Source organism: Anopheles bellator, chromosome 2 (genome assembly GCF_943735745.2).
Source record: "Anopheles bellator chromosome 2, idAnoBellAS_SP24_06.2, whole genome shotgun sequence".
In the NCBI taxonomy this organism is placed as follows: domain Eukaryota; kingdom Metazoa; phylum Arthropoda; class Insecta; order Diptera; family Culicidae; genus Anopheles; species Anopheles bellator.
Genome location: NC_071286.1, coordinates 62,988,942 through 63,015,108, shown reverse-complemented (window position 1 = coordinate 63,015,108; position 26,167 = coordinate 62,988,942). Strand labels below are relative to the sequence as shown.

The window sequence follows — 26,167 nt, the reverse complement described above, 5'->3', positions numbered from 1 at the left end:
CTTCCGTTCCGCTTCTTCGCGTCAAACTCTCGTTTGACGATTGGCTTCTGCTTGCCATCGACGGCCATGTCGGAATACAACCCCACTTTTAACCCTGTTTTTTTGTTGTTGGCATTTTTAAAGCATAACCATTTCGCATATTTTTTCTACAGTGTGTCCCGGATTACCATTTTTCCTCACTTGAGCGTAGTGCCACTTTAAGAATTTTGCGTCTTCTCCATCGGATAAAGCCAATCTGGAAGTCGTGGAGTAAGTGCATCGAAAACGAACACTCCTGTAAAGTGGAAAATAAATCCCAAAATAGCACCGCATAAAATCCGATTTCAATTAGCTCGTTGTCGGTGCTCGAACTCCATTAGAGAATGGACAGAATCAATTCCACGGAAGTGCATCAATTTTCTGCAGCCCGGTCCTGGCTCCCGGTAGAAGCCATTGTATCAAGAGGCAGCCACCGGGGTTAATCGTTTTATTTATTTTTTGCTTGTTCTACCACAAACATTTCAACCAATTGTCCTTTTCATTAGCAGCAGCAAAGTTATGGCCAGTTGCTTCTGGGGTTTCGCTTTTTTATCGTCACTTGCGTCCATCTGGCAAACTGGTCATTTAGTGGCACATCTACTCACTTAACACGTTTAGTGTGGTGCATTTTCTTGTTGCCCGATATTTTCTACCATTTTGATTCGTTCCTCGTATCCTGCTCTCTCGGCCCGACTTTTCCGGGTCCGCAAACCGCAGAAATTTAAATTCCATTTTCTGGCTAAAGAATGCATACATTATGCTTGGGGCACCTCTTTTTCATCTCTCTCTCTCTCTCGGGCCCATAACTCTCGCCAAGGCGGTGGCGCTCGGTGGTGTTTGTCCCGTGTGGGGATGCCGTAACGAAAAGTATCATTTCCACTTGGCTGAAGTTCCATTGTTATCTGCGTTACATGGCGAAACCGCGCGATGTTTTTCGCTTCCCACTTTTGTAGCGCGCCCCGGCGATCTTATGCTGTTCGAAAGGTTGTTGTTTTTTTCCCCGTGCACCGAGCGATAGAAACCATAATACTCGTTTCGGTGAAAGTGTTAAAGACCGGGCTTTCGGTTCGGCTAACTGGCCCAGTCTAGGTCGCCGAGAAGCAAGACCCCAAAAAGAGAGTTATTCTGCCAACAGTAAACGCGCGCGCGTGCGTTGTTTTTCCGTGAAGCCTGGTCCCGGTCGTCCCGGTCGTCCATTTTCATGTTTGCTTTTCCATGAGCGCACGGAACGGAACTGGCTGCGCACTTTTCGCTATGCTTCCGCGACCGGTGGCAGCCTCAGCGCCGCCTCATTGACTTTCATCATGGCATGGCCGGTTATGGTTATGGTGGATTTTGGTTTTTATTTCCTCCCCGACCGGACCGGACCGGTTCGGTAGGCGGTTCGAAGTGAGAACTTTTTTGTAACGATCATCACAACGGGGCCACCTGACCGGGCCGGATCGACACTGCCTGTCGATGTGTATTGAAGATGGGAGCCACCACCGGAGGCCAGTTTATTTCTTTTCCCACTTCACGGTTTAATGAGGCCTAATGGAGCAAGTGGCTCGGCCGAGCACAAGGTGCCAAGGTGAGGTGTGCCATTTCGCGAGAACATAAACTTATACACTCCGTTTGACTTGTTTGCTTTGTGTCCAGGGTGGACCAGCGGCATCCGTCCGGTCAGTTGCCGTGCCAATCGGTTAATGAGAAGCGATGATGATTTTCATAATTCTATGGTCCATCCAATTTTATGGAGTCCATTTGCACCGGGTTTCGGCGGCGGGGTGTATATGGATTTTGGGAGTCGTTTCTCCAAGACTGGATCTTTCGGGGTGAGTACTTTAGGAAAGATATTTTTACGATGCCCGAAAGTGTGCAACTAATTTGATTAGGACCTGATAAATATGTTTATGCTGTTAAAGACTTCTTCTTCACTCACTAATAACAGACAAACTTCGAAACGGCACCCATTTGAGTATATTAATCATTTCTCAAATTGAAAGTTCGTACACCTTTCACTCAGCTACCTTAACATCACCGGTCTGTATCTGTCATCGTCGTGTGTAAATAATAAATAAAAAATTACTCACAAAAATAAAAAGATTACGGGTTTGATCACGTTTTCACGAGCATGTTGTAACGAGCAACTATTTATTCGTTATTTTTCCTGCCGACTTTCCATTTGATTATATCCGAATCGAGTGGAAATCCGACAAAAATGGAAAAATACAATGTAGGGTGGATTTTCTCTTTCCGTTCTTCCGGTCGACGTTGATTCCGTGTTCGAGAAAAGACAACCATCCCGGAAGCCAAAGGCGCAATGCCTTTCTGGCGAGTAGTGCCCTGACTCGCCCTCCGTCCTTTCCCCCGGTAATCGGGGAGTGTAGGCACTCCCCGATAAGAACTGAATGGAACTTTTCATTTTTCCCCCGAAATCGACGGGCACAAAATGGAGCACGTGAACGCCTAGTCCGGGGCCGCGACCGGAATCCGGTGGAAAATGCTACTAATTCCATTCCATTTTCTCCTCACTCTCGAAATCGATGGACACATTTCGTGAAATCGCTCAACATTCGTCGTCCGTTAGCCTTCGCCCCGTGTTCGAGAAGTTGTAGCGGAAATGATGTCCTGCACTTAGGAGTTGGGACAGCAGACACGGTCGTGTTTCCTTTTCGCGTCGAGGACACTCAATCGAGGAAATCGAGGAAAATCGGTTTTCCGCTAAAAAGGTTCACCGAGGCGAAATACCAAGCGGCGGGATGAAGCGGCACGGCAAGAAGAAGCGTTCTCCGCTTGCCGGTGGAGCAGAAACATTGCTTCGTTTTGTGGGGCGATACTTTAAATGAAATATTGGGCCACGGAAGCAATGCTTGAGTAGCGAGTGGCGTAGTGAGAGTTTCGATTCGATTCGCCCCTTGTTTCAAGCATCATTCCTTTGGGCTTTAATTTTTCCAATAAATCAAGGCACAGGAATGATGCCTTTTCTTAAACATAAATAAGATTCATCAACACAAATTTTTAATCGCACTTTAAAACCCAGAGACCAACAACTTCTGTAACTAAAAGTGTAACTATGGTCTGTGCAACAATTAACAGACCGCGACTAGAACATTCTGACGAGCTGCTCCGAGCGACCGACTGTAGCGAGTACGCCGCGATGGCTTTATCTGATCCAGACACATCCTCTCCGGTGCTCCAGTGCTTGCAAGATATCATCTCAGCTCCATATGGCACGATTAAATAGACGATAATTTCAAAGATCATGCGAAAGGCTTAATTAGTAGCTCCGGAACGATGATACGACCGCCCTTTTCGGACGCCAGAACGGGCAAACCATTGCGAGCAGCGCATCATCGAGTGGTTCGTCCGCCCGGTTTGGCCGCCATCATCATGTTCGAATCATGTTGATGGAAACGGGCACCGGGTGGGGTAACGTCAGTCACTATCTCGTACGCCGTTTGGATAACAATTAACAGCCAAACAAAATAGTTGAGCCAGTCGGTTGGCTCTCGGAAGAAATGTTACCGTGGCACGGCTCAGCTCCTCGCTGAAAGTTAATTCCGTTCTCCAGCACTTATCCGACGTACGGTAGATGGATTAAATTGCACTCGCAGGGCATCGGATACACGGGCCACTCTATACGATCCCACATACGATATCAGTGTACAGTGCGGCGAAGAATTGTAGCGACAGAGCGATCGGTATCACCAAAGTTACCTCGTTAACGTATTAAAATAAATTCATTTAAGGTGAATGACAATACGGGGGGGCTACCTATAGAGAGATTAGCCTTTACACCAGACATCAGAGTCTATGCGAAAGAAAAATGCGCCAAAAAACGAACGGAATGTTGCATCCACAACTGTTGCGAACAGATAATTGTCTTCCGTTCGCTTGCGAGTTTGCAACCTTATCTGACGATCACCTGCCATAGACATCGCCCGCCGCACGGTCTTCGTATGTTGGTGCACATAGACCCTCCGTAGAGCGGCCATCGTAGACCCGAGGCGAGATTGAATCCCGCTGATAGTCGGCCGATGTCGCTTCCTTACTCTTCGAAACTTTACTACCGTTTTTTTGCGCCTTCTGTTTTGTGTCCTACTGTTCGCTTCGAAAGGGAAGTTCCCGTTGACGGGATCATCTGATTAAAACCGGCGACTCGGCGAACCTCTTCCTGTGCAGGTCTTGCGATGGGCGGAAGTAAATTGAGATTTGACATTTGATAGAGCGGAATTCAATGACACATACACCGTGTGTTCTTTGTTAGGGGCACTGGCGAGCTTTTGTGCAGTGACTCGTAAAATGGCTGCAAAGTTGTTTTAGTTCCTCCGTTTTGTTTGTTACCCTTTCGCCGCGTTGTTGTTTCAACGTTACAGCATTATACTTTTATTGCGTGTGTTTCGGGCCAATGCATGATTGTGGGTGGTTTTAATTAATTTGAACGCACTTCAACACGACACTGGGGCGGTCATCGTGTTGAATGATATTTTAAAATGAATGTCATTATCGAAATCGGTTATTACTTCCGAAAATGAAATCTTCACCGTAAAACCGAAACCATCTGTGCCGTGCCGTGTGCTCGGGTATAAATTTTCCCGCGGTAAGTTGCTGTGCTACATATTTGCCAATTACCATCGTCACTTGCTCATCGAACGGAGAGGGGAAAAACGGCATATGGCAGATGCCCACAGGAGTTTGCGGAAAATCAGTTTGCGTAAATGGAAAACGGGCGTATGGGCGTCGCGCGATCGTTGCGAAAACCGAAACGCAACGCAATCAGTGCCTTATTCCCGCGGGCTTCGGTTGACGATTCGATAAAAATACCCACGGTTCTGGGGCACACAGACACGAAAAAAGATTCGCGAAATTCGCGAAATGGCGCAACCCATGTCCTGGCGAAAGTCAGCTGAACACATTATACACATATTTGCCAACCGTTATGCCAGCGATTCGGCGTGCCAATCGATGCTCGACGCTGCCCCGTTTGCTCTTCCCGGACAACCACCTACCACCAACCTGTCTGTCAGGTGTCATCGCGGCGCTCTCGGGCCACCGGGAGCAAACTCCTTCCGATGACACGCCGATCCCGGCAACGAACCCAGCACCGAACGATTGACAGGCGCCCATGGTCCCGCCAAGCGCGGAGCTGAGCTGTCCAACGTTTTATCCAAATGTCCTTTTCAAAAGTGGCCTTGAAAAGCCGCGCCCGAGAGAACGGGAAAAAGCACGGAAATTGCCAACAATAACGAAGTAAACATCAATCAAACGTTAATGTTCCGCCCGACGCTTCCGTGGAAATGCACAATTTGCTGTGAGCGGAGTCGGCTTAAACAGGGATCCACGTGCTCTCTCGGACACCTCTTGGGTCGTTAGGCTCGGTATGATGGTGATTAAAATGGCACGAATCTCGTTGAGCAACGTTCACCAATAAATGGTGTTTAAATTGGGCCACTCTAGCCGGAATGTTTTCATTACTTTCTGTAGATTCTGACCCTTCGCGTCGCGATCGGCAAATTTATTGATCGTTTCTTGTCTTCTTTGTTTCTGCAGGACACGGCAGGCAACAGTGCGTTCGGCTAGCGGAAAATCTAATCACCGGTGAGCAGTGATTCTCACACGACGACGGTTGGCTGGATTTGCGAAACGACCTAACGATGGCCAAAGCGGACTCGATACAGAATGGACTGAAAACAGAGTAAGTAGCTCACTTCAGGCCGTCTACCAAATTGGAATTTCTTACTGATTTCTTGAACGACTTTTGAATTTCAAACCCGAAGCTCAATGTCGAAGCATGGACGGTAGTAATAAAGTAGTGCTTCGTTTCTGTTTTGAAGAAATCCCAATCCACGAGTTTCTTCGAACGGGAGCGACACCACAACAAATCGAGAACGATATGTCTTTTCTCGCCAAGTGCCACTATCTGTCACAAAAATCACACACCGGAAAATTCAGCACACGTTCAGGGCGCTAAAGTTTGGAGTGCGAACTTCACCAAGAGCCCTTGCAGAACGTCCGGCTCAATTTATCATCCAGTGGCGACGGAAATGTCGTTTATCAAGTGGCTGCTGGCGCTACTACTATTCAAGGCAGTGGCAGTGCTTCTACAATCACTATAATCACCGCAAGAACAACAACGGGCAACCGTTCCGGTCTGGCCACACGGGTTTCCTCGATAGATATGGCTCTAATGGAATAGTGCAGCACGCTTCTTCTGTGCAGGAGCGTGCAGTGTCACAGCGCAGACGTTTGCCAACGAATGCGCCCTCCGGGCCCGGTTGTAAAAAGTGTGGCACGTTCCGTATCGATAGCCGATTGCAGAACTTTCGCCGCAAGAACTAACACCCCGCATTAATGTTGGCCATCAATTTTGGGCCGTTCAATTGCACGGAAAGCCATCGTCGGGAGGGGACACCGCAGCGTGTCCGGTCTAGGGACCCTTTTTTCGGGCAACCAATCCTATCGGACAAGAAATTACCCAAAGCGGGCGTATCATTAGACGACGGTGAGTCCCCCGGTGCTCCTGGACCCAGAGGGGATTACTATGTTTTGCCTCCATTCGGAGCAGCTCATTGCAGTTGCGAAAAGCGACAGCTAATGGGGGCCGAGAGTCCCGAGAAACTTTTCCAATCGTCGTGTTCGGCGAATGCAGCCCAGGTCCGGGTGGCCGGCTGCATAATCAATATGTCTGAGTTCTTTGATTCTTCACCAGGCTAATAACCGAGCAGCGTCGACAGCAAAAGGAGTTGCCCGAGGAAAGGACTGCGGTCGGTCTGCGGCTCCGGTGCACCACAGTCTGTGATCGGGTCTTATAATTGATGGTTTTTGTTACAGAAAATAAATTTGATAACTTTTCGGGAAACGGGTCCGGGAAAAAGGGCTCTGGTTTATGTCGCTGCGTCGCGGACCATCGCAGCAACGTCAACGTCAGATGCCGGCCAGGCTTCCGTTTTTGTCACTGTCCGACAACCCACCCGGAAGCATTTTCTTTGGGTCTGGCGCAGACAGGAGCGTTGCCAGTACGGGGGAAAGAAATTGGCCAACGTAGAGTAATGTCTCTAATGACCCTCGTCACGGTCCCGCTAAGCGTTAAATGCGCCTGCGGATTTAATCCGGATAACAGTTGTTTGGAGAAATTATGACAAAATGGGGAAAAAAATCCATCCCAAATGATTAAGATACCCACAAAATAATTGATATCTGAAAAATGGTATTAATATTCAAAAAGTACTGTCACATGTCACGTACTTCCGTTCGCGTTCTCGCTACAAAGACCAGGGAGCCATCAGGACCAGAGGTCTCATAAATTGGAAGAAGAACCGCGCGACTCACGTCCCATCATCAACAAAACATCGGCACCGCCGTATCAGCCACTCTAATCGTTACGTGTGTCCTGGGCGCCACTGCGTGGCAATAAAACCTCTCCTGTGCGCGGCTTCAGCGTCACCCGGGTTGCGTTTTTCCACCAGCAGAACGGGAAAAAAGGGACAGGAAAATGGGGAAAAACTTCATTGCCCCGATTTGTCGCGTTAATATGACGACGCTTCCATGTACTTCGCATGCCAAATATCAGAGAGCAGGCAGCAGACTGCGGATGATGGGCTGTTCCCGGTGTTCCGTACGGACCGAGGGTTCGCCGGTTATGAGTTGCAGATTTTATGATGTTACGTTGCACTCAAGGGCCGACTGGCTGGCTGACGACCGCACTTGAGCACGTGTCGTTCGTCTGTCGTCGTTCGGCTTTCTGGTTTTCCGCACGCCTGTGGCCTGCGAGTGTGTCTTGTGCGTAACGCTCATCCGGAATCGATTACTCGCCCGGTGCCGGGCGGAGAGCTGTCGTACTTTAGGTGGTTCCTTTCTGGTTTGGCGAGAATTTCGGCAGCCTTTGGTCCGTTCTTTCCTTCGGGAGCTACAAGATTGCTGTAACATTTGTCAAACATTAACACTTACTAAGCCTTTGACTGCGGTTACCGAATCAAGGAAGTGCCCTCAAGCGGTTTGCATATTTTCAATCAAACACTAACGCCCGAGTCCTGGTGCCTTGTCCGGGGGCTCGTCCAATAGAACATCATCATCAATATTCATTTTTATGCGTGTGAATTTACTTTCCCGCACACCGCTTCCTAGCCTAGTCTTGATGCCGTTTCCTGTCCGGATAAGGACAGGGGACCGGCGTGTAACCGGGTGCTTACAGCAAACGAGCATCTCGTCAAACGGGAAGCCCTGATGAAGAATGCAAATTGATTTACACGCGCGCGCACACACCCCGACTCGGCCAGCCCCAACCACGCCGGAAAGAGGATACAGCTGTTGGTAAGCCCGGCATGCCCGGCAATTTCCTGGTTCCCTCTCGTATCCTGGCGGCCCGCCGTGACAGAGTGCCAAATCTGTCTGCGGTTTAGTTCGACTCCGGACTGGACGCCGAACGCCGCTGGGTGCAGATTCACAGAGAGCCCACATCGGAAAACATGCCGGAGCATATCATTTTGCCCACCCTTGGTGAGCCAGTGGCCACACGGAGAGAAGGTGCTTTTGGTGCATAAAACGACACTGACTGTGGAGAGGTTGTTAGCGGTAGTTATGGCCACGGCCTCGGTAGTCGTCCCCCAGGATGATGCGACCATATAAAAAGGACACTCGACCACCGAGTCCGCCGTGGGCACATCGAGGGTTTTCCTTGATTTTTTTTTTCTGGGTTTTTCGTTGTTGACGAATGGGACCTTGTTTCCGGATTTCATAACCTCCGACCGCTTCGCGTCCTTCGCGTCGGCATCAAAGCACAGGCGAACGCCAGGCCCGGAGGAGAGGACGTACGCATCGCCACCGGAGCGTAGCGGGCGCATTATTTTCATGGACGGACGCAGAAATTTGTTTTTCCACCTCCCGCCGTTCTCTCGGCCGGGCTGGAAAACTTTTGCTGGTGCTCATTTCCGTCCGCCAGTTTTCCTCGTTTTAGAATTTTCAGTTTCCGTTCCCCCATCCCACTGTCAGGACATTCCATCGGAAAACTCTCCGGGACCCGCGGGGCTACCCGGTCCAGTCTGTTGAGCGTCCTTTTTTCCGATAAAAAGTAGCCAAGGTTATTGTTTGATTTCCCCTTTTATTTTTATTCGTGGCCGTGCAAGGTCCCTTTTCATCCCCCTTTTCTCTCTCTCTCTCTCTCTCCCTGCGTCCCGTGTGGTGCACCAGAGCAAAACAGAGTGTCGATTGCTCTTCAAACAATATGAAATGATTTACGATGATAGCGACCAACTAGCCTGTGGCGCGGCGGCGGCGGCGGCGTGCCCACCGAGGCGGAAAACCATAAAAAGTTTCAGGCAAAACAAGAAAGCAAAACAACAAGGAAACCCCGGAACGAACCGCGGGGAACCAGGGATTGAAGTGGTGGGCTCCAGGCTAATCCAAGTTCGGTTCCAAACGACCGGACTTGCTGTCTGCTGTCGGTCGGTTATGGTTTCAGGGATGCAAACGTGACTTCCTGGGTCGGTGTGGCGGCGCTAGGCGCTTCCGGAACCCGGTGCCACGTCCCGCGTCAAAATTGCTATCATTTGCAGCGCCGTCATATGCCGCCCTGGCCCCTCGTGAGGCCCCTCTCGTCGACAGACTACGAAATTACGTGCTGATGAATTTGGAAATAGTTCGCACTGGTTGATCGAGGGACTGAAGGATCTCTCCAGCGACTACACTCTTGAGCTGTGCTTACAGCGAGGTTTCTCGAGTGCCTCGATGTCCTGTAAAAAATCTTTGTCCTCTGTTCGTTATGTTTTAAATGATTGTTTTGAGTATCATCTTGTGGGTAGTTTGAGATGAGAAAGTCTGTGGTCGCCTAGCAAAAGCTATCCGATTGTAACGTGTTGTAACGTGTTACAGACTTTATAATGCGACCAAGTGATAGTATCTCATAATAGATCTTGTCTATCGAATCTCACCACAAGCGCACCACATATGCGAGTGGATTACTATTATTACTATTAGTGGATTCAATTGTTTCATTGAAGGAAATTCGGCAAAGGCATTTTCCGGCGATACTTTATGTTACCAATAAGTATGTAGCTTCATTAATTCATTGAACTCAACTAATTGCAGTTACTTAGTTATGTCGGGAGTCTCAGTAATAGGTTTACCATAGGAAGGACGATCTGTCGAAAAATTGAAATATTTTTGAAGAAAATAGAAAGTCAGTGAAAAGTCTGTGAACTGAATCATAAAAGAACATTGAGTGAATGAACAGTGCTTCAGGGTGAGAAACGAATAGTTATAAAAACGAAACGAACGAATCAAATGAATAGTTACGCCACTTTTCAAATGATTGATGAATTATGAATGGTTGTTTACTTAATCATAGCCTAAAATATGTCACCCTTAAAAAAGGGATGATGATTTTATGGTGTTAAATGATTGATTGACTTTAAATGAAATTTATAATGAGTGTTGGACGACTGTCAAATTCCGCAAAATTCCGACCATTTTCAGCGCCGCCATCGTTCTTTTTCTCTGCCCGTATACTGCTCGAATATTTATAAGTTCAACAGCATCGTTCCAGGTTGACAAATACCGACTTTTTGCGTGACCGTGAATGTATTCATCCCTTTTCTTGCGACCCTTCGAAAAAAAGACGCACAAACTAATTTGAATGATATTTTCCGTAGAAACAGCTTTCCCAACTTAACACCTTACTTTTGGAATGTAAACGGCACAGTTTTCCTCACCCAAGAAAGACAGAAAGAGCAAAAGAGAGAAAAGGGAGCACATACTAATGGGAACCACCGCAGGGGCGCAGCAGGTGCAAGATTGGGTGCCCGAAAAAAGGCGATATGTAAATTAGTAAACATTTATCTTTCGACCACCGGCAGCAGCACACACCTTCGTGTTGTTGTTAAATGCTGAACACCGCACACTAATGCCACACCAAACAACACTCCAAGAGAGCGTGCCGCAGTCCCTGGCTGGTGGCATGGAACTTGCGGGAGCTTACATTCAATTTGTCACAGGCAAACCCGTTGAGGTTTTTCTTTCGCGCCAACCTGCGGCAATCGACCACTTTCGGTAGGACCCAGATGCTGCCCGTTGGTGGCAAATAAAAAGTCAAATAACAAACTGCTTCACGCCTCGTGTCCTCACTATCAGTTAATTAATCGGCTTTAAATTGCTGCTCTCACCCGTTGTAATTGGAAGCCCCGAAAAACGGACTCCCAGCAAACGCTCTTATCACACGAACCATCCTAAAGTTGCGTGGACAGCACGAGCTTTTTCCCGAGCGGCACGGGAGTTATGCGTGTGCACGGATTCCGAGTGTGCTTTCGAGCCCTCTCGCTGGGAAGCGGTCCTGTGGAGGTGCAGATACAGAAAACAATTAGAAGCCACATGTGAACAGTGATCCTGAGGCTTATAATGGGACCTCACCACAACCGGGGGAGGCTGCCCTCCCACTGAAGTCCTGGGTGTTGCCACTTGTCCGGCACGTGCAACTTTTTTAAGTCCCAGAGGTCGCTGAACAAGGAAAACTTTTCTCAGACACTCGCTTCTGCACCCGTTTCACGCCTGGGACTGGGCTACGACGGAGGCTAGGAAATTTGCATAAATTCCCTGCATTAATGACCTAACGGGCGCTCGCCCGCCCAGGAGTTGCGCCACGAGTAACGATGGCCGTCGGCCACACTCCAGGACCCAGCAACAGTATTATTTCAAAGTCGCATGAATAAAAATAATTTCTTTCGGTCGATGCCCGGTCGGAAGCGAAGGAAACCCAACCCTGCGGGCCAACATAAACTTTTCGCCCCGAAAAGCCAAAAATGCTCTTTATGCTCCATGGGATCCATTTGCATTATTCCAAAGCCCGGGATGAGTTGCACCGAGTTTGGGAAGCGAAGAAGCGAAAAAATCGCCCAACCAACCCAACCTGGTGTCTGGTTCATTAAGATTCCGCGTGGGGCCCGTACTTTGCATAGACAACTGTCGGGCTCCACGGCCACGTTCCGTGGCCACGTCGCTCCCCGGCTAATCAGATGCTGTACGCTTAGTTTCTGGTGGCTAGACTTTGGGAAATCTTTGCGACACAACAATGGTGCGTGTCTGACTTGTGTGGAAAGTTCTGCACCCAGACCAGTCCGCGCCCCACTGTCCGTGACATTATCCGGCCAGCCAGCCAGCCAGCTAGCGTGGTGTACCATGTGACCCTGGCAGGCAATCGAGCACCGGTGCATCGAACCGCACCAGTGCGTTAGCATGTGAAGCATTCTCTCTCTCGCTCTCGGACAGTGCTTCTCCCTCAATTAATCTAATCAACCGACATCCTGAGGATCCTGTTCAAGGTTGTGGGCTTGAGAGCAGCGTGGCAATCAAAGAGAGACCCTGTGGTCGGCCGGCGAGAGAAGGACCAGTACTCCGTGTGAATGGCACCGCGAGCTACGCTCCCAAACCACCGAAGTTATGAATGAACCTTGAATCGATCGTCGCCACCACGTCTACTGTCTTGAGAGCGTGCGTCTGTATGTGAGACCTTGACAGGCTCTCCGGTGCCGCTTCCGGTTCACGGTTCACGTACTTTACTCTCGCCCGGATTCGCCAGGATTCAGACACACGAATGGTGTTTTCCCCCAAAAGCAAAAACGAACTCCGAAAGAGCAATGGACCTTTGCGTGCCTTCGCACTTCCGTGTTGCGGGGGAAAAACAAGCGTTGCCGAAATAACAAAAAACCCCGGGAGAAGAGAGAGCGCACACGGGAAGTGGGACCCGGACCCGGTGGAGCATGCGCAGCACGGGAAAACCGAGAAACCAGCCCACCCCACGGGGATGTGCCACGTTGAGGCGTCTCGGTGCTCTCACCTTGCCTCCGGGGGATGGTGGTCACACGCGGCGAAGAAAACCCATCCCAATGACCATAACAATAAACTTCAGACCGTGTGCGGACGGTCAGGCGCACACACGAATGCAAAAGACAAGAAATATTACATATGCTTTGAAGACGAGCATCCGGTTTCTTTGAAAAGCTTCGCCGGTTAGACTACGAAAAGCGAGTCTGTCCCTCGGGCGTGCACCTCCGGGCAGGACCCACTCGACAAACCAGGATAACAATTCTGCCGAGCAATTTCACACAATCTTTACGGCTTTTAACGGAGACCGAGTCGTCTTCGCGGGGCACAAGAAGGGAACCCATTAGCCGTAAATAAGACAGTCCTTGAGCCCGAACATCAGATAACGCCCTCTGTGCCGGGATCTGTTTTTGGGAGGAATTTGAATTGGGATAGGAAATGATCGCTGCGAAGCTCGATACTCGAAAAAAAGCTCGTCTCGAGTCACGGCTTCCGAGCTCGATACCATTTTCCGATAACACTGGGCTGGACATTGGAGTTTTTCTTTTAATAAGGCATTTTTTCCAATCAGCACAAAATGGCTAATTGCTAAGTCGAGGCAATGTGGCTCACGGCTGGCGAGATTTAAATTTAAATTCTTTACCACTTTAATGTCCCCTAATGTACATTTTCACATCCTTGTTCCAATGAATAATGTAATAAAAGAGTATTTAAAAAAAAATCGTCGATGCATAAATAATTCGTCTGGGAGAGATAACTTAAAAACGGCTGGCAGCTATGAAAAACATTACTAACATGAACTGATTAGCGATCCAAATTCATTATTGTATGTTAAGATGTCTACTAAAAGTGTTCATTTTTTTTTTAATATCATCCATTCTTATGGTTCGTTGAGATATTTTAGGGACGAGATTCTTCATTAAATGAATTGTTTCAAAATGGTTTCTACAATGGTTTCATTTTTATAGAGTTTTTGACTAAAACTTCAACTAAAACTTCTGGAACGAGCTCTCGGTGTGCACAAGTTACGGACCCAGTATACATTTTCCTTTTCCTTTAAACTTCACGATCATAAGTCAGAAGAAACGTAAAAAATCGTCGAAAAGTTGCTAAAGTAGCAAAGTTTGCTAAAGAAGTGTGCAGTTGTCCCAAACAAACACACCGGGGTCGGATTGAATTACAAAAGCGTTGAAATGTTCATTCAATCGGTGCCGACGGACGGATATTTGATAAATTGGACTACGATGCTGTTGACAGTTTGGTGCTTAAATAAAAATAGCACGCCACCCCTCCATCGTATCACTTCCAAGCGGCCAATTTTTCATTGCACTTTTACCAGCTAATCTGTACGATCCGATCAATATTGTCCAATGTTCATTCATCGTTGTTTTATGCATCGCATTGTGGCACGCTCATTGTGTCTGGTGTGTTGAAAACTGTGCTACTTTATTTGATGGAGGCGCAATTCAGGGAAGCAGTTTATGCTCGAAAGCGCTGCAACAAAGCACCGCAGCAGTGTGATGTTCAATAAATATGTTTCGCGTCTGTCAATAAACCAGACTAATAAAGTAACACCTCAAAGGGTTCCTCAGCGTAGCGAAAGCTCGCTCCCCTTTCGATAGCAGGAGCAGTGTCCCGATGGTGCATTTTTCCATGGTGCCTTACAAATGTCAAATAAATAACAATCGAAATCCCTTTCCACGGAGACGACAGCCGGAGGCGATGGACCCGGACGGAAGCAAATTCGGTTTCGCTCCGGCGCACTTGCTTGGGGTAGGGCTGTGCAATACTTCATCCCTACCGTGCAAAGCTCGCCGTTGTGGTATCCAAACGAAGCCGGTCCAGCATCCAGCTGGAACGGAATGGAAATGGAGCCTCGATAAACAAACAGCACTTCGCAAACGGCGGAGACCCGCGGGTGGTTGTGTAAACGATTTGACCAGTCGGTCGACAGATCACCAGACTGATTGAGCCCCGAAGCCCCATCGGAAGCTCTGCCGTGGTAGAAGACGCAGCAGCTCCTTCGTTCGTCAAGGAATGGTTCCGAGCGTGTCGGGTACGGCAAGGAAATTCGACACCCGACGAGGCACAAAAGTCAGTGACTGGGAAAAGCGATGCGACACAGAACACTTTGTTTGACCGTGGGGCTTCCCAAGTGTATCAGGTTTGCTGTCGAAGTGGTTGGGTTGAACACTGTAACCGCACTCGAGCCAAATGAAATCGAATATCTGACTTCTGGTGAAGGCCAACAATCGGGAAATATGGTTTCTAAATTAACGTCTCCGAACCCTGAGTGTGTCCCGGCTGGTGGAGCACTAATTGGCAGTTGGGTGATTCTTCTAAACTTCCGACAATAAGGGGGATTTATAGGGCGCGCTCTCGTGCGTGGATGGTGCGATGATAAGTGGACATAACAAGTAACCAGCCAAGTGCGCGACATTACCTCCTACTCGTGTATGCGAGCGTATTATTTTAATTACGTTCTGTACCCGGTGCTGCCGCCCGCTCAAATCTTCAGATTTCAGATGCTCACTTAACCTACAATTAACGCTATCTCAATGTATACCTTCCCCGGCAGCCCGAGGGCACCACGAAACACTCAGTTTCATAAAGTTCTAATATTTAATTATTCCCTCTAGCGCCCCCATCCGAGTCCACTTCTCCCCGGTCCAATCCGGGAGAGGTTCCGACGAACGAGGTGAACGAGCTTTCGAAAGCTGGCGCTGACGCTGCTCTGGGGGCTGTTTCAAGATACACCCCCCCGTAAGTCTGCGGTACCTGGTCTCAAGTACCAAGCTCCGTAATCGGCTCACTGAACGGTGGGTTGAAACCGACTCAACCGGCATCTCAAGCGTTCGTTGGTCGTTGGATCGTTTTGACGTGTCTTGTCATTAGCACGGCTTGAAGCATTCATCTGGCAATTGTAACGATTTCTTGGGCGCTCCTGAAGCCTGTCTGTCCTGTTCATCCGACGGCGACACGGCGCGGCAGCTAATTAAAGTACACAAACGATTCATTCAAAGAATTGTGTTTCAGGAACGTAGGCTTTCAGGGACTTTGTCTTGTGTCTTACACAGCAAATCCACATTTCGAGTCGAGGCTTTGTTTTTGGTATAATCACGTGGCGTATTTCCATGAGTATAGAAACAGTTTTGGTTCCTACTCAAACAACTTTTATTTATGATTATGATGCGGAACTGAGTCTGGGACTGGAGAGTATGCGTCGCATGGTTGTCACTGTTGAATTTACATAAAACACGACCAAAATTAAATTTCAGCTATGAACGAAAAAACTTTTCGTCCTCGAGCGATCCTGGCGTCGTGGTCCCTAGACCAGACCAGAGTGAGAATATTATGATGTTGGCAACATAACGCGCCATGTTTACTTTCTGTCGCGTCCCAGTCCCTGGGAAAGTAGCTCGAAGTAAGGTCCTTGGCATCTGGAGCACCATCCCCCCCGGAGGGTCTGGAGACAAATTCCTCCGACAGCTAATTTATGCGCATCAGCATCTTCGACACGTTGTGCCGCGGTTTACAAGTGATCTTGACGGGGATAATGTATGTAAAAGTTTAAGAAGGTAACGTGCAGGACTTGCCACAGCTTCGGGCCAGCGGCTGGCCTAGTTCACTGTCTGTGCAGTTTTTTCTACTTCAACGCTTTTGCTTGCATCGTAAATCAACTGGAAAAAATCTCGAGACGAAAAATTAAATTGGAAAATCGGAAACTTCGTCCATCGTCCTGTCACGGCACCCGATCGGTTGGTGCAGCGACAGTTCAATAACTATATCTCATTCCGGACACCGGGCGCCATTTCTCAAGCCGTTTGTCGGCGCCCTACGGTCCTCCATTGTTCTTGACCATTTGCATCCCGATGGAATCCGCGTCAAAGTCGTCCCAGACAAACATTTCACGCTCGACAGCGCCCTCGTAGTCAATCAGGTGGTGGCCAGATAAGGTTCCGCGCAGTAAGAAAAGCTGTTTCGACAATCATTAATTTTTCCCCTTTTCGCTTTCGGACACTTTGGGGAGAGGTGGCCGCGCGTGCCCCACTCGAGGAAACCGAAGCGAGAGTTATGCAAAGACTCTTCGTCGGTCTCCAACTCCAACCCAAGTCGGATTGGCTTCTTGGCGCCTTTTTACACGATCTATTTTCGGCTCATCGGTCCGGCGGTGGACGCCTGGACATTTATCATAATTCCAATTCATTGGAAGTGCTCTCGAACAAAGCCTTGGCTCCGAACTCGATAACTTTCTTTCACGCCCTCGGATAACTCGATGGAGGCGAAAGAGACGAGCGCAAGAAGAAATCAACTTCTCGACGTCGAAGACGATGGCCAGGTGACAGTTATCTATCCCATCGATCGTGACGAGTCGGATTTTGGGGCGGGCCGGCCCGTTCGGTAAAGTTTTCCTCTCGCCGGCACAGAGGCAACATAATTGAAATATTCTTTCACCGGGCCAACACCGGGGGTTGGAAGTTTTCCTTATCAACCGTTGCGCAGAGTGGTGCCAAAATTGCATACAGCCCGGCTTGGCTGCTTGACTTCCGGTCGGAGGGAAAAACTTTCTCCATTTTCTCACGAGCCAACGAGTCGGTGGTATCTAACCGGAAGCATCCTTCAACGGAAGCGCCGCGAAGGTAGTACGGAATCGTGGCGGAAATGTTTGACGTAACAACAGAACGATCGATCTCGTGTGTGGGGGGATTGTCACTGAAGTGGAAAACTTAATCATATCCAGAACACAACCACTCGACGATTATATTACTAGGTACGGCGACAGGAGCGTGTCCGTGTGCGCGGCATTAAACGCTACCGTGGCCACTCTATCGCCTTCTGGTACGCGATATTGGACACGCGGAACCACGCGCGATATACTCAGCGTTAAAGCGTTTATCGGTGGCCATAAATCGGAGATAGCGACATCCGCGACATCCGAATGCATTGCGCCCGCCAGCCCGACAGCAATGAGTGACAAAGGCTCTGATAGCAGGAACAAGCGCTCTCGAACGTTGCTGATCGATCGGCAATACGACGTCGTAAAACGCTTGTCCCCAAACAGAAACGCCGTTGTCAATATGTTCTTCGCCAATCACGTGTGTAGTTTCGCTGCGATACATTCATATTTCATTTCGCAGCCAAACGACTACTTTCTCTTTTATGGGCGACCATTGCAACGACCATTGCGAATATTGGCGACGCGATTGATTTTATTTCGTGACTGCTAATGCTGTCGAACATAAACGGGAATTTCCGGTGACAACCATAAATTTGTGTCAATAGCCCGAACCGAATTAATTTTACAAAATGCTCACATTCCTCCGGGCGCGTTCGATTAATTCTTCAACAAACCATTGGCCCATTGTTTCTATCGACGGACACAATGTGCCACCGCCGCAGCACCGTAGGTTAATAATGTGTCCACCGAACGGTGGTAATGGAAATTTAAATTTTTAGTATTCAACCACACAAACATTCCGCCGTGTGTTCCGCGGCGGAGCCAGCGGCCATTAGGTTGTGAATAAATCAAAACCCTTCGCCGACAGGCCGATGTCAATGCGATTTCACTGTTCACGGCGCTCCGATTCATGTCCGATCCGGGGAGCGGGGGTCAGTTGTTGCATTACACTTCGATGGCCGCGCCGCGATGCACTCGTGCACCTCGCGTGTCACTGGTGGTATGCAAATGGAATTCAATATCAACCCTAAACCTTCCCGGCAGTGGTGGCCCTCAAGGCTTCGCCGGGCCCACTCAAGAATTCCAGCGCCGTCTGTGAACGGTGTATTTGCGTTAATTTCATTGAATCGGCCGACAGACCGACCGGGGTGCCAATGGCAAATACCGCAAGAGGATCATTCTCGCCGAACGGCGGCAGACACAGGCGTGCACCGAAGACTGACGTAACACGAGGTGCTTGCTGAACAACTGCCACTGGGGCGCGTTCGGTCGTGGAAAATTGGTTCAGATGCGACATGGCGCTGGTCTGGCGGATCTTATCAACCAAGATGATCAAACAGGATGATGGGGCGTAATTCTAAGTCGTGCGATTACAGTCCTCTCATGAGATGCCACAGCGCATCAGGAGGTGGCAATATGATACTTTGGCGCCTTTTGTGCTCAATTCCCAAGCTGTCAGCAAGCTTTCGCGCCGTGACGTCGTTCTTGCGTAACTAACACGTGGGTCAATAAGCCCAGGAGATAGGCGCTAGGTTGCGATCATTGTTGATCTCTCGTTGTTGGCAGCTTCCTTTATCATCGACGATGCTGTACTCTTTCAACGAAACCACTGGCATTATGGCTCAATTTATTCACAATTCTTTCAACCTGGCTCAGGTTAAACGTCAGTTACGTTCAAATTTTGATCCTTTAGAGGTCCGATGTTTCCCATATTTATCAGCTAGAGAGCGTATTTTTGGCGCACTCACCTCTCAATTTGAAATGAACAGAAGTGGGCGAGGACTACAGCAAAAACATCGAAATATGAACGAAGTTAAGACCCGTTAGAAGACTTCGTTACTCTAACACAATCCAAAAACGCTATGGGTAGCTCTTTGGCGTTCGATAGCCGAAACAATTGGGCGATCGTTTACCTGTAGGAGAAAACAGTAAATAGTAAATAGGATATAGTAAAAAATCAGGAAAATTAGAATAGCATAAATATTAATAAGTGTTTTGTCTGATAAACGTTATCTTTAGATCTGTTTGCCTATCATCTTCCGGACTTATTGACTCATGTTACATATTCTAATTTTTTTTTAAACTCAAATTTCACTCTACACAAACCTTGACCATGGGCGTCAGATACAAATTGTGGCATAATCGTATCAAACGAAGATATCGCTCCAATTTAAGGATGATAGTCTGACATACTGCATGCCTCATGCTGAAGGAACGTGAGTGTCTGACCTTGCGGTCGGCACCCTGGGGTCAATTTATGAAACGAAAGGACAGCAAATTGCACCCAACCCAGGCACCTTGTCTACCGAATCTTCGCCGACGTACCCGTGTGCCAATCAACCAATCAAGCCATCATCGGATGCATCTCCGCGTTGCGTTCAACCGCTCGGACCTCTGCTAAGGGCAGCACGTGTTCGTGTCATAAATTGTGTCATTGCAAAATGTGCTCCACTTTCGTTGGCTTGGTTGCCGATCCGTTCCGAAGAGCCCCACAACAACAGCGCCAGAGGCCCCTATCGGTCAACCATTTTAAAAGCCCATTAATCTAATGCTCACCCCCGTTCCGGGGCCGGAGGTGAGCGCCACCGAGGGTTGGCAAATTTTGGCTTCCACCACTAATTGGCGTTAATCATGAAGTCGAGCCTCGCAAATCACTTGTCTAGTGTTTCCTGCCCCGGTTGGTGGCACGGGTTGTAAATGATGTGCTTTCAACCGTGACCAGTGGGCCAATTGTCTGCTAATCGGCTTCACGAGTGGTTCAAGTGCAAATAAAGCTCTCGCCCCGGCTGTCAGTTTACGGGCCGTTACAGACACCCGGACACACTCGACCCCGGCGAAGGGTTGTCGTTACGGCTGCGAAATGCCGATTTCGTCGGAACCAATCAGAATCAATTCGTTCGTTTGTTAATTGGACAGAATCGGTACCGAGGGGCCACGTTCGTTTCAAACTTGCTCCATTATTCTACTTAGTAATGTAAATAAATTATTGTTATCCTCAACTCTCAGGCATCTTCCTGGAGCTCGCGGTCGCAAAACAATCGATCGATTCTAAGACCGCCCCACGGTAAATTAGGTAGTTTATCGTTTCCACAAACGATAGTCGCTTCGTTAAAAAGTGCTGCCAAACTGAACTGAATTTTAAACACATTCACCGTCCACGGACGAACGATCCGAACGCATTGTGTCCGTCCTTCGAATAGCTCGTAGTGGCTGGTACCAATTAATTGAAGCATAAAATCTCGGCACGCCCGGGGCCCCGTCGATTGAAGAACATTTAATAAACACCGATTTCGGAGCTCCATTCGCCAAACGGCCAACTTTTAAAAACATATTACCCCCACGGCCCGGGAATATGTTCGGCTTCGGCGGTGCTACTCCTGTGCGCTGGGTGCGAGTTCTGCGTGGGGTTACGGTCCGACAATTGCGTTCCACGCGGCAGGATTACTGTGTTCGCTTAGCAGTGTTTTTTGAGCAACACTCCACCAAAAACGACCTTCAGCCTCCACCGGGTGAACCCTTCGCCGAACGGTGAATGAATATTTATGTTTTAATTAAACCACCAACAGTGCGCGCCACGGAGTGGCCGCTCTAGCCGCACCCTAGGACACACCGAGAAGCGTCGTACACCGTGACTGAGTGGCGGAAACAACATCGATACTGTTGTTAAAAGTCCCGCCATGGGTCGTCGCTGCTGGGTCGCCTGCCGGCTTTTTTTGGAGGTTTTCGTTTGTTTGCGTTGCATGTTGTGGGGTGGTTACCCCACAGACACTGGCTCGTAAATTATCTGACTCGATTTCCGGCAGCCCGGCAGCGATAAAAAGGACCTCCCGGACCCTATGGCCGCGCGAAAGGCACACGTACAAATCGCTGCGTGCGCCAGGGCACGCAACTAAAAGGGCAAGTTATCCATCAATTTGCTTTGGCGTGTCTTTTTGTGAAAACAATTTACATACACACCGACCGACCAGGATTGGTCTCGGATATGGAATGCACGGTGGTGACTTACCCGATACGGGAGGACACCGAGAGGACGATCCACGGGCGCAAATAGGCGGCGGCCCATTAAAAGCAAATTAATGCGCCCCGCGGGCGTCTGTGCAAAGCGTTCGGGGCCAGGGATCGGGCTACATCCTTCAAATCCCTTGCCGATAATCCCTAAGCGTTTGCGAAGCGTTTCTAGTTGGTCATCCCAAGGGAGAACCTAGTGTCATCCTCCCGTGGGTCGTTTCTTATGATCGGCCGTGTCGCGACCACGACTACTAATAAAGCGAACCTTGAAGGTTAGGCGTAGTTTGCGGTTTCAGAAGTCTTCCCGTAGCATTTCCCAGTACGTAGCTCATCCCGACCGAGCCTGGCTACGGGGGTAGTCGGGAAAATAATCTCAGCACCGTAGGAGCACCCATTTAACATGTCACATACTACACCGGATGCCATTAACATTCTCAAAAACCGCCAGGACGAAACCGCCGTGGCTTGCATGGAACCATGCACCAATTTCTGGCACCACTGCGCTTCGTCAGTTCCTTCAGCTTTAAAGAGACTGCCGCACAATGATAACCAACGCGGAGTCGACAGAGGAAGCAGAACCTATACGAACCTCTCCTGAGTGCGGTAGAATTTAAAATGCAAATTATGTTCCAACTCCAGCCGAACACGGAGAATCGTGTGCGGCACAGTCCCCAGATCCAAATTCGGTAGCCCCACTTCTTTGGGTGTGGAGTGGCCCATCATAACGTGACGCTTATGAAGTGCGCCCGGAAACTATCCGGGAAACGGACTAGAAATTAATTATTATAGACAAAACTTTTCGACACTATCCGAGATCCGATCGGTCGTCTGGTCGATTTTTCACTCCACGCTCTCGCTTTCTCCCTCTCTCTGTGTCTCGCTGAAAGTACAGGTTATTGATGAGAGGGCAGGGCAAGAAGACGATGTCTGGTTCCTACCTATAAACCAGCATCATATCGTACGGGAAGCTGTAGCAGTATTAATTAGAAAAGTTTTCAAGAACCGCAGCCAGTCTTCGGTCTCAGGTTCGGCCGACCTGAGCTGAGAGGACCTCGTGCCTTTAAGTCAAACAGCGGGCAAAATATCAGGCCTCTCTGACCACACGAGCCTTGACCAGTAATAAACATTTGAAACGACCGTTTCGGCAATCTTGGCCCCACAAAGACGAGCATCGGTGCGTCTGGACCGGAGCTCTCTGTGGCCGTACAACGGCATAAGCGTTGTTTATAATACACATCTTGGCCATTGGCCATGACATTAAAATCAGATTAAGCCGGGAGCATCCGGAGCTTCCGGGCTGGTAGGATTGACGTCAGGCTTTCTAAACGACGTTTAGTTTTTTCGAGCAACTCTCCATACAATCAGCTTTAAAAAGAGGATGGTCTTCTGTGCAATTTCGATTTACAGTTTCAAATGAGTGTTTTAATCTTTCGAGAGTCTTCTTTCGAACAAACTTCAAACTGAAGTTGGAACGCGACTTTGGTAAAAATAAAAACTTTTTTTCCCCAATACTTCAATGTGCTGGCACGTGTTTGGAATGCTTTCTTTGGACGCCGCTCCATTCCGAACATTCGTCAAAGTGTTTATGTTCGGTAAATCTGTCCCGGGCCCTCATTGGTCGGGTCCGGGAAACCGCACAACAATTTACCGTAATCTTTTCCACCGTCGTACCTTCGCGCTTCCCTTCGGGTCATTGTCAGGAATATCGATTGGCCGGCCGGCCGGCCGGGCCGATCTACGCCTTCCGGATGGGACCGGGCAGGAGGGTCCGCTTTTGGGTCGGCGCGTGAGACGAGAATCCGAGCAGAAAATCCGGAAGTCGTTAAAAGCGAAAGTACTGCCGTATGTAATTCCGCCAATAAATTTATGGCGTCGTAAAATCCGTTTCCACCTCCAAACACAACACGCTGCTCCTGCCGCCGATGCTGCTTGAGTGGCCACCACCCGGGACCCGGCCGGCATGGGCTTGGCACAATGGAGCCGAGAAAAATTTGGGAAAATCTGTGGCCACATGCGTTTTTTCTGCCGGCCAGCGTCTGTTCGGTCGCGCCATCGAGGCAGGCTTCCTTCGCCACAGTAACACCGGTCCAGTTCCGGTGCGTGGCCAGGCTTTGGCGGCAAGTGACCCGGCAACTCACGCTCACGCTGGGACCTTTTCCCTGTTCGTCCTCGGATAAGTTGGTACAGATTTACGGCGAACGTGTGCGGCCGAGTGGCGGAATTTTAATTCGATTTTTCGCCTTCCGGCGGTACACAGACACAGACACGAGGGTATTGTTGCCGCCGCCAACATGGCCATTATGGGCCGCATAACTACAATAAATGGCAACGATCGCTAGACGAGACCCGACCGATTCGGCGGACGCGAACCCAAAAGCAACTCCAGATGCCCGAACCCTGGACCGCTGGGTTTGGTTTGGGACGAATTCGGCTTTCTTCTAAAAGTTGCTTATCCGCCGGCGTGTGATTGGTTATTGATTTTTTTTGGATTGGTTTGCAGTTTCTTTCGATTTTTTTTCTTCGCATGGCCCAAGCGCCAGGCTTTGTCAATCATCGTTTCGTCGGTTAAGATGGGTTGGATTAAATCTAAATTGGAACTGCTCGCTGAGGGTAGAAGGAATTCCGGAGCAGATTTACGGCGTCCACTAGGACTCCCGGCCCAATAAGTCTTGAAACCCTTCTTCTACAGCTTATTCTGCCCATCAATCTGCTTCCGAGTCTTGAAAATCGAATACTTTCACAGGACACTGTGGCATGGGTGAATAGGACCTAGATTTACTGAATTTTAGGCCTCTGGTGTCAATTTTCCGTAGCTCGCACCGATAGCGATGATCATTTTCACTGAGCTGACCCCGAGAAGATGAAACAGTACTAAACCATATGAAACTCTGTTTCGTGTAGACTGTTTCGAAACTCTGTTTCGTTGTTTCAAATACTAGCTCCAGCCCCTCTAGTTGCCAGCATCGGTGTAGACGGACGTGCTTCAGTGTCTACATGTAAATGTGAAGAATCCGGAAACGTATGTGTTATAGATCAATCAATTATCATTAAAATCAAGAGCGTTCCAAAGATTAGATCACATATTTACTTATCATCATAACATCTATCACATCATTAGAACAATTTACCGAGGATCCTTACATGAGATTGATAACCATTTTGTGCGAAATATTGGAACTATTAAAACCTTCGATCGGTATGAAATGTCGCCTCGAATGCCTTTCGAAATTACCGGTTTTTCTGCGAATAGCTCTATACTATACAATGATGGTGTGTTTGCAACAACTATCACCGGACATGAACCGGTTGGTAGGTATTGACAAGACTCATTAATAAATTGCAATCAGCATCCCTTCGAATTAGCGATAGAGGACTCTGTTTGCTTTCGTAACGAACGAAAGTATTTTAAACGTGGTTCCGGAGCTCCCTGCTGGGAGTGGTCCTCAATTTCGGTCATTCTTCCGCTCACCTATCCGACAAGCAGCCCGAGAGCAGCGGTGTAGTGCGCCTACTCAAGGCATTATGCCAATTACGCCGGATCCCGACGGTTCGCTCCCGGACATGGTCCAGTTGGCTAACGGTCTTTGCGAGTCCGTCTGGACTGTCTGGTCTGGTATTTGGTCCTACCCTACCGTGCCATTTAGTACCATGGTGGGCAGGACCTCCATGCATTCCCTGCTCAATTCCAAGGCCCATTGCTTCGACGTCCCGTATACTCATACGAAGCCTGTACGAGCTGGTCAATGTATTATGGATGTCTCTGCTCGTTTCTGCACCTTGCGCCATATGGCAACTTTTTTCAAACACCTCTGTGTGTATGTGTGCTCGGAGTGCGATACACAAGGTGAATGTGTATGTGGAAATGTAGAAACTTTCCCGATCCGACCGCTTTCGCACCGGAATATCGGAATGAGACGTAAAAAAAGACGAAAGCAAAACTACAACCACCAACCAAGTCAGCCAGCCAGCCAGTTGACCGGCCGTCGTCCTTACAATCGCTCAATCAAACGACCCTTTCAATGGGGGAGGGTGGTGGCCCCAGACCTAGACTTTTCCGGCCAATACAAACGAACGGTGTGATACAAACGGGCGCGCTGAGCTGGGCTGGGAAAGTTTGGAACTTTTCGCTTCCGCACTTGAGCTTTTGCTCTTTCGCCCGGTGGCCCGGACCGTAGGTACAACAAAATAAATTGGTTAATTCGAGACGAGCGGAGGAAACTGGACGGGGGAGCGGAACAGGAAGTTCACGAAAGACCCGTCTGGCACCGGTGGCCCGACCGGCGGGCCGACGGGAATCTAAAGTTTGACACATAGTTTTAATTCATTCATCATCCTTCGCACCTCATTCGTAACCGTCGCCTGACCAGGCTGTCGGTAGGATTTCGGACCGAGACACCGAGGCAGTTCACTATAAACCACAAGCGACACACACCCACAGGCCCTTTCCGGGGCCGATAAGGACGAACTTTATTTCGCCACCGGGCCGATGCGACGCGCATGTACCGGCATTCGTCTGAGTAAACAGTATTTAAATTGAATTTATAGAGTAGAGTCAGCGCCAGCGTGCTCACCGCGAGACCGGAACCTGAACCTGCCAGCTCCGTTGCCACTGGTCCGGATCCGGCCCGGTCGCGCTCTCGCGCCAAACCGCCCGGAGGTTTGGTTTGCCAT

The 26,167-nt window shown here is 49.0% G+C and overlaps 1 protein-coding gene across 1 annotated transcript in view; it reads left to right on the top strand.

The window, feature by feature from the left end:
• Positions 1-26,167, top strand: part of LOC131206880 (mucin-5AC) — a 107,195-nt gene that overhangs the window by 33,630 nt on the left and 47,398 nt on the right. The window contains exon 2 of the mRNA XM_058199469.1: positions 5,551-5,695. Coding sequence (XP_058055452.1) covers positions 5,655-5,695 — 41 coding nt within the window. The 5' untranslated portion in view covers positions 5,551-5,654. The remainder of the gene's footprint in view (positions 1-5,550; positions 5,696-26,167) is intronic.